General features: G+C 39.7%; 1 protein-coding gene across 1 annotated transcript in view; it reads left to right on the top strand.

Annotated features, from left to right (window-relative positions):
* The window catches only part of LOC141504755 (L-gulonolactone oxidase), a 59,693-nt gene that overhangs the window by 9,815 nt on the left and 35,903 nt on the right, over nt 1–13,975 (top strand). The window contains exons 5-6 of the mRNA XM_074209996.1: nt 2,674–2,764; nt 9,535–9,720. Of these exons, the coding sequence (XP_074066097.1) occupies nt 2,674–2,764; nt 9,535–9,720 (277 nt within the window). The remainder of the gene's footprint in view (nt 1–2,673; nt 2,765–9,534; nt 9,721–13,975) is intronic.

The raw sequence follows: 13,975 nt of genomic DNA on the forward strand, positions 1-13,975 counted from the left end.
ATAATACAATACAATGTAATACAATGCAACATATGATATGATATAAATGTATACTCACATATATACACATATAAATAAATAATGGGCAATTAAGTGGTATAGTAGATAGAGTACCAGACATGGAGTCAGCAAGATTCATCCTTCTGAATTCAAATCTAGTCTCAGAGACTTACTAGCCATGTGACTGGACAATTCACTTCAACTGTTTGCCTCAGTGTCCTCATCTATAAAATGAACTGTAGAAGCAAATGGCAAACTATTCCAGAATCTTTACCAGGAAAAAGCAAATAAGGTCATGAATAGTTTGACCCAATTGAAACAGATGAGTAAGAACAAGAGGTATTACAGTGATGATAGTGCTGGGCCTAAAGTCCAAAAAACTTATCTTCCTGAGTTTAAAAATGTTCTCAGACACTTACTAGCTGTGTGACTCTGGGCAAGTCACTTAATCCTGTTTGCCTCAGTTACTAACTTGTAAAATGAGTTGGAGAAGGAAATGGCAAACCATTCTAGTATCTTTGTCAAGAAAACCTCAAATGGGATCACAACGAATCAGACACTGAAAATGACTGAACAAAAAAAATACAAATATTTTATTATAATAAATATAAAGAATTGTCGATAATTATTCATCAAGGGAAAGTTATAATTTTTTCTCATTCACTATCCTAGGAACCATGAAATATGAGTCACCTTGCTTATGTTTCCCTGTGGCTGAACTTGGATGTCTCATTTTGTTGTTTGGTACCTGAACTTGGGTCAATTCAGGTTCTTGATTCTGCCAATATCTTTCTCTCCTCTTCTCCTTCCTTAAAACAAATGATCTAGATCATTAAAAAATTAATAACTGTGTCCATAATGTTGATTTCCTTATAAAGCTATGTATTTTATTTTATGCATTAAAAACCATTCTTTGAGATGAGATCCCTAGGCCTATTCATCATACTGCCAAAGGGATCCAAGACATGCCCAAAAAATTGTAAGACCCTTTGCTTCAGAATCTCAGCATTTAGAGCTCAAGGAATTTTCATTTCTTCCAACCCTCTAATTTTACAGTGAATTCAAATGTCTTAGCCAGAAAAGCCAATACTAATTAGCAGAGTCAGGAGCCCTGGCTTTGGAAAGAGAGGATCATAGATTGAGAGTTGGGAGGGATTCCAGGGGACCATCCAAATCTAAACTTGTCATTTTATGGATGATGAATGGAGAGCCCCCAAACACTGTCCAAGGTACTATACAGATAATACAAAGTAAAGTGCCACTTTCATAATAATCACTATATCAAAGGTCTGTTATGGTCAAGGAATTTGGTGGGGAGGGGAGAGAAAATCCATCAGGAGCAGAAATTCTAGGGGTAAAAGTAGGTTGATGTTCAATAAATTCTAAGACCTCCCTGTTGCCTCAAAGATCAAATACGGACCTCACTGTTTGGCATTAAGGTCCTTTACAGTTTAATCCAACTTGTATTTACAACTTTATAATTTATGACATGCTTTCATTCACTCTGCAGTCCAATCAAACTGATTTCCTGTTGTTCATCATATACACTACTCCATTTCCCATCTTGGTGCCTTTGCACAGTTTCCCTCACCTCCAGAATGCTCCCCCTCCTTTGTTGTTTAGTTGTGTCTGACTCTTCATGTCCCCATGGTCCATAATGCTGATGGATTAAAACAGTGACTGAGCGACTTGCCCAGACTCAAACAGCTAGCAAATGTCTGAGGCTAGATTTGAAATGAGATCTTGACTACAGGTCTTGACTGCTCTATCAGCTGAACCACCTTGCTGCCTCCTAGGCAAACAGAGGTTCAGTGACTTGTTCAAGGTAATTTTAATTCAAAACTTCCTGACTACCCAAATCTTTCAAGTTCATCCCAAGCACTGCCTTTCTGGTTTGCTGATGCCTCCACTCCAATATTATTTTCTATTTGCTTTGGCTATGCTATTATAAGCACATGTTATCTCCCTGAAAAGAAGGTAAATTGAGAGTGGGGACTTTTATCTCAAGACCCTGGATTCTAGCCCAATGCCTAATAGAAGAAATTGCTTTAAAAAATGCTTGTTGATTGATCACAGGATTTAGAACTAGAAAGCATTTAAGAGATTATTCATCCTTATTTTTAAAAAATTAATTTAATTTAATTTTAATCTTCCACAGTTACTTGCAAAAATAAGTTTCAACATCTACTTTTAAAATCTTGAGTTCCAAATTCTCTTCCTTCCTCCAACCCCAATCCTCCTCATTGAGAAAGCAAGTTATTTGATATAGGTTAAAAATGATACACCCTTAGTTTAAGAAGATATCAATGCCGAGGGACATGATTTGCCTGAGGTCATCAGAGATTTGAACCCATCTTCTGACTCTAATTCTAAGATTTATTCACTATATCACAATACTCTATTAGAATGCCTATCCTAGGATATGAATCCTGACCTCCCTGAGACTTGGAATAAACATCTTGCTTTAAATGGAGAACCAAGATGTTAGGATTGGAAAGGAAGAGAATAAAACATGATAGCCAGATTGAGACTAGAGTCCAGTATTGTGGTCTAGAGTTGATATGCATGCTCCTGTCTGACTGTTTCAAGGAAAAAGAATCTATCCTCCAAAGGGAAATTAACCGCTCCTTCTGCCCTTCCTCTTTTTTCCACCTCCTTGTCTGGTGGGCACAGTTTGGGAGCTGTGTCAGATGTCACCGCTGCTGGTGTGATTGGAACAGGCACCCACAACACAGGAATCAAGCATGGCATCCTGGCCACTCAGGTGAAAAGGGAGTTCCATGTCATTATCCCCTGTGAATGGTGGTTAATTCATAAAATCAAGGGCTTGGGGTAGCTAGGTGGCACAGTGGATAGAGCACCGGGCCTGGAGTCAAGAGGACCTGAGTTCAAATCCTGACTCAGAGAGACCTAACTGTGTGACCTTGGGCAAGTCATTTAACCCCATTGCCTTTAAAAAAAGGCTCAATCTAAAAAATAAAACAATACAAAATCAAGAATTTAGGAAAAGGAGTGTGAGTAGAAAGGGCATCCATTTCTGTTTCCATGAGAATCAACTCTTTCCAGAACAGATGAGACCTATGGAGTCAGGTGTGAAGTTTCAGTTTCATCGGTGAATCTGTCAAGGATTAAGGTTGTGCCCTAATCAGGGTTCCTTTCATTGAATAGTTGTATAGATTGGATTACTGTTCCACAAAGTGGTGAGAGAAAGAGAATCTCCCATAGATAATAGTATGACAAGAAGATGCATGGGAACAACAGTGTGGGGTATATCAATCTGTGGTTAGGTCCCACCTGTCAGAAGCCCAGGGTATCAGGACATGTTATAAAGCAGGTTCACTAGACCACACCTACTTTTGGGGGAGTCTGCTGTTTTTAGGGTTGTTCAGTAGTGGAACAAGCCTTGCCAAGTCCCTAGGTTCTCCTGCAGCAAAACTGGATGACTAGCCATCATGGGATACATATTTGCTGCATGGGATAAGAGACTGAACTTCGATGGCCCTTAAGTTTTTTCACCTCTGAGGGTGCAAATACTGGTGATCTTCAGTTAGAGGTCCTGGCTCTGAACTGTCTAAGCTGTTTGATAATGAATAAGTCTACCAACTTCTCTAGGTCAGTGTCCTCATCTGTAAAGCATTTTAAAGTTACCTACAGTATATTAGGTACTAGGGATATGATGACAAAAATAAAATATCTCCTGCCCTACAAACATTTAATATTCTATAGGGGAGAGGGGTGGGGTGCCACCTTTACTCAGAAAACTAAAAATAAGATATATAAAAAGTAAATATAAGAACTTTTGGTGGAAGGATGGAGGACTAGCAATGAAGACAATCAGAAAGTAGCCTTGAGTGGAGTCTTATAAAAAGCTAAGGATGGGATTGGGGGGGGGGGGAAGAGCCAAGATGGTAGAGTAAAGAAGCTAAGGATTCTAAAACTCCCCAATACATCCCCTTCTCTTCTTTGATGCTACCACCATGCTGGTCACTTCAAGATGAGATTATTGCAGTAGCTTGCTGTGTGGGGGGGGGCAGGGGAGAGAGGGAATTGGGGGGAGGAGAAATCCTGCCTGTCTCAAGTCTCCTCTCCTCACTACAAATTCAGCTACCAAAATGATTTTCCTAAAGTGAAGGCACACACACACACACACACACACACACACACACACACACACACACATCAAACACATCATCCCCACAGCATAAACTTCAGATCTGATCATATCACTACCCCACTCAATGAACTTCAGTGGCTCCCTATCGCCTCCAGGAGCAAATACAAAATGCTTTGTTTGGCATCTAAACTTTATGACCTAACTCCCTCCAACCATTCCACATGTACCCCAATTCAGTGACACCAGCCTCCATCTCTTGACTCTGGTCATTATCTCTGACAGTCTCCTATCTCTGGAACACTCTCCCTCCTAATCTCTGCCTCCTGACTCCCCTGGCTTCCTTTAAATCCCAGCTAAAATCCCATTTTCTACCAGAAGTCTTTCCCAACCCCTCTGAGTTCTAGTGTCTTTCCTCTAGTAATTGTTTCCTATTTATTCTGTACATAGCTTGTTTGTATAGATTTGTTTGTTGGTTGTCTCCCTTATTGGATTGCGAGCAGGAATTGTCTATTTGTATCCTCAGGACTTAACACTGTGTCTAGCTCTTAATAGATATTTATTCAATTGTTTCAATTGTGTTCAGCTCTTTGTGACCCTATTTGGGATTTTCTTGACAAAGATAATGGAGGGGTTTTGCCATTTCCTTCTTTAGTTCATTTGACATTTGGGGAAAGTGAAGCAAACAGGGTTAAGTGACTTTCCCAGGGTCACAGCCGGGAATTGTCTAATGCTGGATTTGAATTTAGGAAGGGGAATCTTCCTGATTTAGGGCTTAGCACTCTTTCTACTGTACTACCTAGTTGTCTAGGTACTTAATAAATATTTATTGGTTGATTGATTAAAGAAGCACATCCTAGGCATCAGGGACAGCCTAAGAGTTAAGAGACTCTGGGCCGGGAGTGAGAAAGGCCCAAGTTCAAATCTAGTCTCAGATTAGCTGTATGACCCTGGGAAAGTCCCTTAACCTTGGTTGACTCAGTTTCCTCATCTATAAAAATGAACAGGAGAAGGAAAATGGCAAATCACTTCAATATCTTTGTTAAGAAAACTCCATATGTGGACATAAAGAATTGGACATGACTGAAGAACAGCAAAGTATATGGGCTCCATTCAATCAGTTTGATAGAGTGCATTAGGAGATGTAACCATCCTGGAAAGATAGTGTAGAGCCAGGTGAACAGCTTTTAATGTTAAAAAGAGGATTTGTCTTTTATCTAAGATGCAACAGGAAGTCACTTGGAGCAAGGGAATGACATGGACAGTGGTGCTTTAGTAATATCAATTTGGCCATTGCTTGTACTTGAGAGAAATTGGTGGTAAGGAGTATAATCAGAAATCTATTGTAGCATCTCAAGCAAGAGAAGCTGATAATATTTATATCTCTTTTTTTGCAAGGCAACGGGGTTAAGTGACTTGTCCAAGGTCACACAGCTAGGTAATTATTAAATGTCTGAGGTCAAATTTGAACCCAGGTCTTCTTGGCTCAATGACTGGTACTCTCTCCACTATACCACCACCTATTGCCCCAATACTTGTATCTTTTAACTTATAGGAGAAAAAAGAGGGTTGTTAGGATCCTAAAGTCTTTAAAAAAAATCTCTCTGTAAATGGGAGTTTGTTATTGTGATACTAAAGGGAGACCAATAAATGATTGAGCAGCTCATGTGCAAGAGGATTTAAGTATTTTTTTGAGATAGGGTTAAGTGACTTGCCCAGGGCCACACAGCTAGTAAGTAAGGCTGGATTTGAACTCAATTTCTTCTGATTCTAGGGCCGGCCCTCTGTTCACTTTACCACCTAGATGCCCCATAGAATTTAAGTCTCAACAGAAAATGTTCACACATTCTATGAGTCTTGAGTCCCAGGTCCTAATCTATAATATGACATCATGAACTATCTGAGGGGATGCTGGGAGTAACAATCCCAACAGCTATAATAATAACTAGCATTTATGTCACTTTACATATGTTGTCACATTTGATTCCCACAACAACCCTTTGAGGTAGGTTTTATTAGTATCCTCTTTTTATAGATGAGGAAACTGAGTCTTAGAGAAGTAAAAGACTAGGCTGGAGGATTCGAATTCAGGTCATTCTAACACTGAAAGACTCATCTTCCCAAATTTAAATCTTACCTTAGACATGTAGAAGCTGTATGACCCCAGGCAAGTCACTTAACTCTTTTTGTCTCAGTTTCCTCATCTGTAAAATGGAAGGAGAAGGAAATGGCTAAACAACTCTGGAATCTCTGCCAAGAAAACCCCAAACTGGGTTAGGAAGAGTTGAACACAAGGGAAAAGACTCAACAACAAACATCCTGACTCTTAAGTCCAATACTCTATTCCACGTACCCTTAACTGCCTCTGAGTCTAAGTTCACTTGGATTTCTGAATTTCAGAATTAGAAAGGGAAGTCACAATTCATTCATTTCTGATGTGAAATCTCAGCTTAAGAAAAAAAAAAACCAAAACTCTTTCTGTTTTTGCCTAGCTGCTATGAGGCCTCATTCAACCCCACAAGCATGGATTATGATTAATCAGAAATTAGTTCAGCATTATCTGTTCTTTCACCCTGAGCACAACTGCACCAGCCGTACTTGTCAAAAGCAATTTTCCTTCAAACAAGCAGGTAACAAAGTGTGAAGGAACATTTGAAGGAGGAAACAAGAGAGTTTTAATTTGAAAATGGGGGCCAAAGGGAAAGTTATAGTTAATTTCTCAAGTACCACCTGCTATCCTAGGCTCCCTGCCTTTCCCCTAAACTAAAAGGAAGCCTACAAATGAGTGGAGCAGTGTGAATTTTCCAGCCCATCATGACATTGTATCATCATAATAATAATTAATATTATTAAAGATCATCAATTTAGAACTAGAAGGAATCTTAAGGCCCTTCTAATCCAGCCTTCTCATTTTTTTTTTAGATTTTTTTTTTTTGCAAGGCAAATGGGGTTAAGTGGCTTGCCCAAGGCCATGCAGCTAGGTAATTATTATTAAGTGTCTGAGGCCAGATTTGAATCCAGGTACTCCTGACTCCAAGACTGGTGCTCTATCCACTGCACCACCTAGACACCCCCAGCCTTCTCATTTGACAGATGAGGAACCTGGGGCTCAGAAAGGTCTAGGGACTTGCTCTTCATTTTACAAAGTTAACCTTCATGATCTCATTTACTACTCATTGTAACCTTGTGGAGCAGGGCCTAGGACTGAGAGGAACTCTGGAAATCAGGCCAACTCTCTTTTAATTAATTCATTTTTTTGTCATACTGAAAAAGTTCAAACCTTTTTTCTCCCTTTTTTAGATTTCAATTAAATTGAACACAAATCCACCTTCTTTTCCTCCCACCTCCCCACCTATATCCTTTGAAAAAGAAAGATAAACAAAATCTTTTTAAGGAATATGAAGTCCCTCATTTTGCAGATGAAGAAACCCTGTGATTCAGAGGGTTCAGATAGCCTATAGTGTTTGTTCAGGCCTGTCTAACTCTTCATGGCTTCATTTGGAGTTTTCTTGAAAAATAGAGCAGCTAGGTGGCACAGTGGATTGAGCAATGGCCTTGGAGTCAGGAAGACTGAGTTCGAATCTAATCTCAAACATTTGCCATTTACTAGCTGTGTGCACTTGGACAAATGATTTAACCCTGATTGTCTCATATCCAGGACTATCTCTAATCATCCTGATTCATATGTGGCCACTAGAGCTAGATGACTCTGGAGGAAAAAATGAGACTGCTGATTTAGCACAGCACCCCATCACTCAAATCCAATACAGGTGCTTGGCATGGCATCACCTCCCCTGATATCATGACCTTCTTCAAGAACAAAGGACAAATATCATCTTGGAAAATACACTGGAGTAAATTTGTCATTTGTTTCTCCAGCTCATTTTACAGAAAGGAAACTGAGACAAATAGGATTAAGTGATTTGTCCAGGATCATACAGCTACAAATTGTCTGAGGTCATATTTGAACTTAGGAAGAAAACAGGTCTTTGCAAACTAGCTGCCCTTTAACTTGTACTCAAGGTCAAGTAGGAATTAAGCCTAAGTTCCCACTCCCCTAGAGGAAGCTCCATGAGCAGGTAAATAAAGGCTGGACCAATAATCAGGAAAACAAGTTCAAATGTGATCTCAGATACTTAGCTGTGTGATCTTGGGCAAGTCAATTAACCCTATATACCTTAGTTTCCTTAACAGAAAAGTGAGGATAATAATAGCATCTCTCAGGTGTTTTATGAAGATCTAATGAAATAATATTTGTAAAGCACTTAGCATAGTGCCTGTTACATAATTGTGTTTAATAAATGGTTGCTTCCTTTTTTCTTTTCTTCCTTTCTTCCCTTTCTCCCTCCTTTCCTTCTTATCTTCCTTCATTCCTTCTTTTCTTCCTTCCCTCCCTCCTTTCCTCCTTTCTCTTCCTTCTTTCTTTCCCTGATTCCTTCTTCCCTTCCACCTTTGCCCCCTGATAATTAGAAATACCTCTCACCTAAGAATGCAAAGTTTCCTGGGTCAAAGATCAAGTACAAGATGTGAGCAACCTAGAACAGAGCTCCTAGGGAAGTCTCAAAGACACTGGAAATCAGGTGACCAGAACTGAAGCCAAGGTCCCCCACCACTTTGCCCCAAGTCACAATAGTTAGTTAGTAACAGAGTCAAAAGCTAAGGAGGCAAACTTAGTTTTGATTCCCAATCTGGTTTTCACAACAATTTGTTTATTCTTCTTACTCTGACTGGGGCACATGTGTGTGAACATGCATGCACACATATTCAGGCATAGTCAAACACTTTTCATTTCACTTTTTCTAGACACTTTTGTTGTCAGAGCTGGCATCATTCTTGTAACTCTTCCAAATTAATAGAAAAGATTGTTGCCTTTGGGATATAGTACAGAAACTGAGGTGTAGAATCAAATTCCTTATTAAAACAATAGAATTGGGTAAAAAAAGTCAGGATGAGGCCAGGAGACTTCATCCATTATCTCTTCCTTTAAAGCCAAGCTTCCTATAAATTGTCAGTTTTCACCTAAAGAAAGACATGAGTCCAAGGACTTATGGCTTTTTCTGAGAGTTAGTACCAGTATCCAAAATGTCCATATTTGTAGTTGGTTCTACTCCTAATATTTGACTTTTAATCCAATTCAGCTCAATGTATTGCGAACTGGGATGTTGCCCACTCTTTCATGTCCAGAGACTTCATGGAATTGGAAGTTCATGACCTCATTTAAAAGGTGGTGTTGGTCACTCACCTCTTAGCATCCAGATGTTCAGAAAAACATGAGCTGCCCCTCCTTAGTTACTACCACCTTTTATAATTCCCAGTTCTTAGGTTCACTCATTCAGGTACTGTGAACTTGGGCCTGAATAATTTATCAGATCAGAAAGTTTGATGGATCTGAGATTTGAATTTTCTTTTTTCCTCCAAACCAGGTGGTGGCATTAACTCTGATGACAGCAGCAGGGGCGATAATCGAGTGCTCTGAGAGCAGCAATGCAGAGTTATTCAAGGCTTCCCTGGTGCACCTTGGCTGTCTTGGCATCATCCTCACTGTCACTTTCCAGTGTGTGCCCCAGTTCCATTTGCAAGAGACTTCCTTTCCTTCCACTCTTAAAGAGGTATACTCACTTCAGTGTTCCACAGAAACCTTTTAAAAGTCATGCCAGAAAGGATTGGGAATTTGGACTCCCCAAGCAAGCATTAAAAAAAAAATTAAAATGGAAGGGCAGCTAGGTAGCACAGTGGATAGACCACTGACCCTGGAGTCAGAAGGATCTGAGTTCAAATTCAACCTCAAACACTTAATAATTACCTAGCTGTGTGACTTTGGGCAAATCACTTAACCCCATTACTTTGCAAAAAGCAAGAAAAAAAATGGCTTCAGATTTCTGGAAACAAATTACATCAATTGAATGAGGAGACAAGACATCAGAATACCGTGTTATAATGGGGAGACAAAAATCTCCATAAATTCAAGTTGCTGGGGGCGGCTAGGTGGTGTAGTGGATAAAGCACCGGCCCTGGAGTCAGGAGTACCTGGGTTTAAATCCAGTGTTAGACACTTAATAATTACCTAGCTGTGTGGCCTTGGGCAAGCTACTTAACCCCATTTGCCTTGCAAAAATCCTAAAAAAAAAAAAAAAAAAATTCAAGTTGCTGCCAAGAAGACTGATGAAGCGAGTAGGAAGTACTGAAGGGAGGATAGAAGGGATAGGGAGGACTATGTCTGGAGTGCATGTAGAATGCTTCCTGCTTTTAACATAACAATTCACTAATAAGGCATTAAGTTCAGCTGTGAGCTTTGGTGCTCAAAGATGGTAATTGCTCTTCATGCCCTCTAATTTCAGGGCCTTGTAAACAATGCCCCTAGTTCTGGTTCTCAGTGATGCTGACCTTCACTATTCTTAGTCCTCTTAAACCAGGGACCAGAACCTCCAGCCCTGTATTGGTCTTGCCTTGCTTAGTCTTAGGCACAACTCAAAATTCAATAAATTTAATAGCTTTTAAGGGGTGAATTAATTAAAATATAGCTCTTGAATGATGTCATAAATATCCAAATGGCCCTTGGATGAAAAAAGGTTCCCCCTGTCTTAGTAGCATGGTCTCTAGTAGTAGGACTTTCTGAGCTGATTTGTTTTTACAATGTGGAGTGAAAGAGGCAAGGGTTTAAGGGAGGTAAATAGATACTGAAAGGAGTGTAGATTCTGGAAAGAACTTATTTCTCTGCAAGGAATATTACTTCATATCCAATACTTCTTTAACACTTGAGGGGGGGGTCTAGTTTCTGTTGTTATATTTGAGTCTTTTTGACCCCATTTGGGGTTTTCTTGACAAAGATACTGGAGGGGTTGACCATTTCCTGCTTCCATGCATTTGACAGATGAAGAACTGAAGCAAACAAAGTTGTGACCTGCCCAGAGTCACACAAGTTAGGAATTATCTGAGGCCAAATTTGAACTTGGGTCATTCCGATTTTAGGGCCTGCACTCTGCTCACTGTGCTACCTAGCTGCCCCAATCGCATCTCTTGAATTTAAACCAACCAAGAACAGAAGCTCCCATAAATGCTAGGTTCTTTGTCCAAATCCTACCTAGAAACTTTCTTGTTTGGGATGGGCAGCAGCTGTGCCTTTAACCAGAGACTCTCCCCTGGAGAGGGCCAGAGGACTTGGTTGCTGGGCACATATCCAGTCAGGGTACGTTCTCTGACTTTTATTCTCCCAGAATTGGTTGTCATTGTTCTCTTCGGTGCTTCAGATGCCCTATTGATCTAGCCTTTATCAGTTTCCATTATATCCTCCTGACAGTTATCTCCCTGGCAAAGAAGCAGGACCATAAATAAAGCTAGCTCATGGTGAGCCTAGCTGGCATTTTCAACCATTTGATTAAGAGAATTACTCAATAAATAACAGACTGGGGGCATGGTGTGGGGGCTGCTCTAGAATGAAGCATAGATACTTATAGAATTAGGAGATAAATCAAGATAAATAGAAAAAAGATAGATTCCCATTTCTGGGTTTGATAGGGGCAATCCATTTGGAGTATTGGAACACAGAACTTTCCCCACAAGCCCCTCCTCTCACTTTGAAGACTACTCACTCACAATTATTTTTTTAGGTTGTTTTTTTTTTTTGCAAGGCAATGGGGTTAAGTGGCTTGCCCAAGGCCACCCAGCTAGGTAATTATTAAGTGTCTGAGGCCGGATTTGAACTCAGGTACTCCTGACTCCAGGGCTGGTGCTCTATCCACTGCGCCACCTAGCTGCCCCTCACTCACAATTATTGATTTCAACTTATGACCTTGGTCAATAACTCAAGTCCTTTCTTTCCTTTTTTATTTTGTGGAGTCTGTCCAAGTTAAGTGACTTACCCAGAGTCACACAGCTATTACGTGTATGAGGATGTATTTGAACTCAGGTCCTCCAATCTCCAGGGTGGGTACTCGATCCACTACAACACCAAGCTGTCGCTAAATCCTTTATTTTCAATTCCCTCTTACATAGTCCCACCTGAAAACTCTAGATGTTTCTCAAACTCAGCATAATTAAAGTTGAATTTCTCATTTTGATTCAGAAAATCTAGGTTGAAATCAAGTTTCTGACACTTCTAAACTCTGTAACCTTGGACATACTACTTAACATCTCAAAGTTTCAATTTTCTAATTTGTAAAATGAGAATATCAACTTTTCACAGAGTTGCAAGGATAATGATGTTTGTTTTCATTTTTGTTTTTGAAAAAGACCATGGCATCAAGTAGATGATGCCATGACAAGTTCATGGATTGAATTTGAGTGAGGGGATTCCATGCTAAGTCACCAAGCTCACTTTATCCTCTAAAGCCTTCTGGGTTCATTGGACAGATATGAATCAGGACAGTGGAGATGGCCCTGGGTGTGAGGCAAGCAGGGTTAAGTGACCTACCCAAGAGTCACAAAGCTAGTTAGTGTCTGAGGTTTGATTTGAACCCAGATTCTCCTCACTTCAGGGCCAGTGCTCTAATCACTATGCCATCTATCTGCCTCTGTACAAATAAAATGAAATTATGGATATAAAGGTATAAAGAGCTTTGCGAATCTTAAGACTGTGTATAATGGTAGTGGCTATTATTTTGCTCCTCCCCCCCAAAAAAAAATTTCTACTCTTTTTCCTAACTGCTCTTTCTATGGATGGTACTACCATCTTCTCAATCATTCACATCCAATCTAATCACTTCAGATTGGGAATCTCACTGCTTTCATTGAACCATTAGCCAAGACTTAACTATTCTGATTCCTAAATATTTCTCACATCTGTCCTCTTTTCAGTCTTACTTAATATAAGATTTCATTGGGGGCAGCTAGGTGGTGCAGTGAGTACACCACCAGTCCTGGAATCAGGAAGACCTGAGTTCAAATGTGACCTCAGACACTTAATACTAACTGTGTGACCTTGGACAAGTCACTTAATTCCACAGCCCCACCAAAACAAAACAAAAAGTATGAGATCTCATCAGATTTTGCCTTGACTCATGTTCCTACCACTCCTCTACTTAAAACTCTTCATTGGTTTCTCATTGATGCCAAAATAAATTATATACTACTTATCAAGTCATTTAAGGCTCTTTGTAATATAATTCCAACTTACCACTGCAAATTTCTCAGTTCCTTCTCTCATGCTTCAGCAATATGAGACAATTTGCTATTCCCAAATAATTGTTCTGCCCCCCTTTTTTATATATACTTTTGCTCTCACAGTCTTCCATATTTGAAATAAGTCCCCTTACATTGCTCCCTATTGAAACTGCTGCCTTATTCTATTCTGCCTCATACTATAGTTGTTTTTTGTTTGTTTATGAAAAAGGTGTCAAAGAAAGAACCCTGAATTTGAAGTAAAAAAGATTCAATTTTAATTCCAACTTGAGCTATTTAATACTTGTGTGACCTTGGCCAAGTATTTGACTATGAATCTCCAATCAAGGGGTTGGAATAAATGATCTCTAAGCTCCCTTTCAGCTTCTATGAATCTATTGAGCATCTTATCCTATCTTTGCACATAGTCCAATGCCTTTCTTACTCATGGACAGACTCAAGATTTTATTTCCAATATAGATCTTCAACCTAGTCTTAGAGAATTGCTGGGCCACGAAGAGGTTAATGATTTGACTAGGGTTATTTGAATAGGATACATCAGTGGCAGGATTTAAACTCAAATCTTTGTGAGGAGTTAATAAATGTTTGTTAAACTGGGGACTGAAGGAGGAGATGTTTGCCTTAGATTTACCCCTTGCCCTTCAACAAGAAGAGATAGAGCCAGGAAGCCATTTGCACCTCTGATACACAAACAGAATTGGCTTTGCTCCACATAGAGAACTATTTACAAACTGCTCTGAATCCATT

Source organism: Macrotis lagotis, chromosome 1 (assembly GCF_037893015.1).
Source record: "Macrotis lagotis isolate mMagLag1 chromosome 1, bilby.v1.9.chrom.fasta, whole genome shotgun sequence".
In the NCBI taxonomy this organism is placed as follows: Eukaryota; Metazoa; Chordata; class Mammalia; order Peramelemorphia; family Peramelidae; genus Macrotis; species Macrotis lagotis.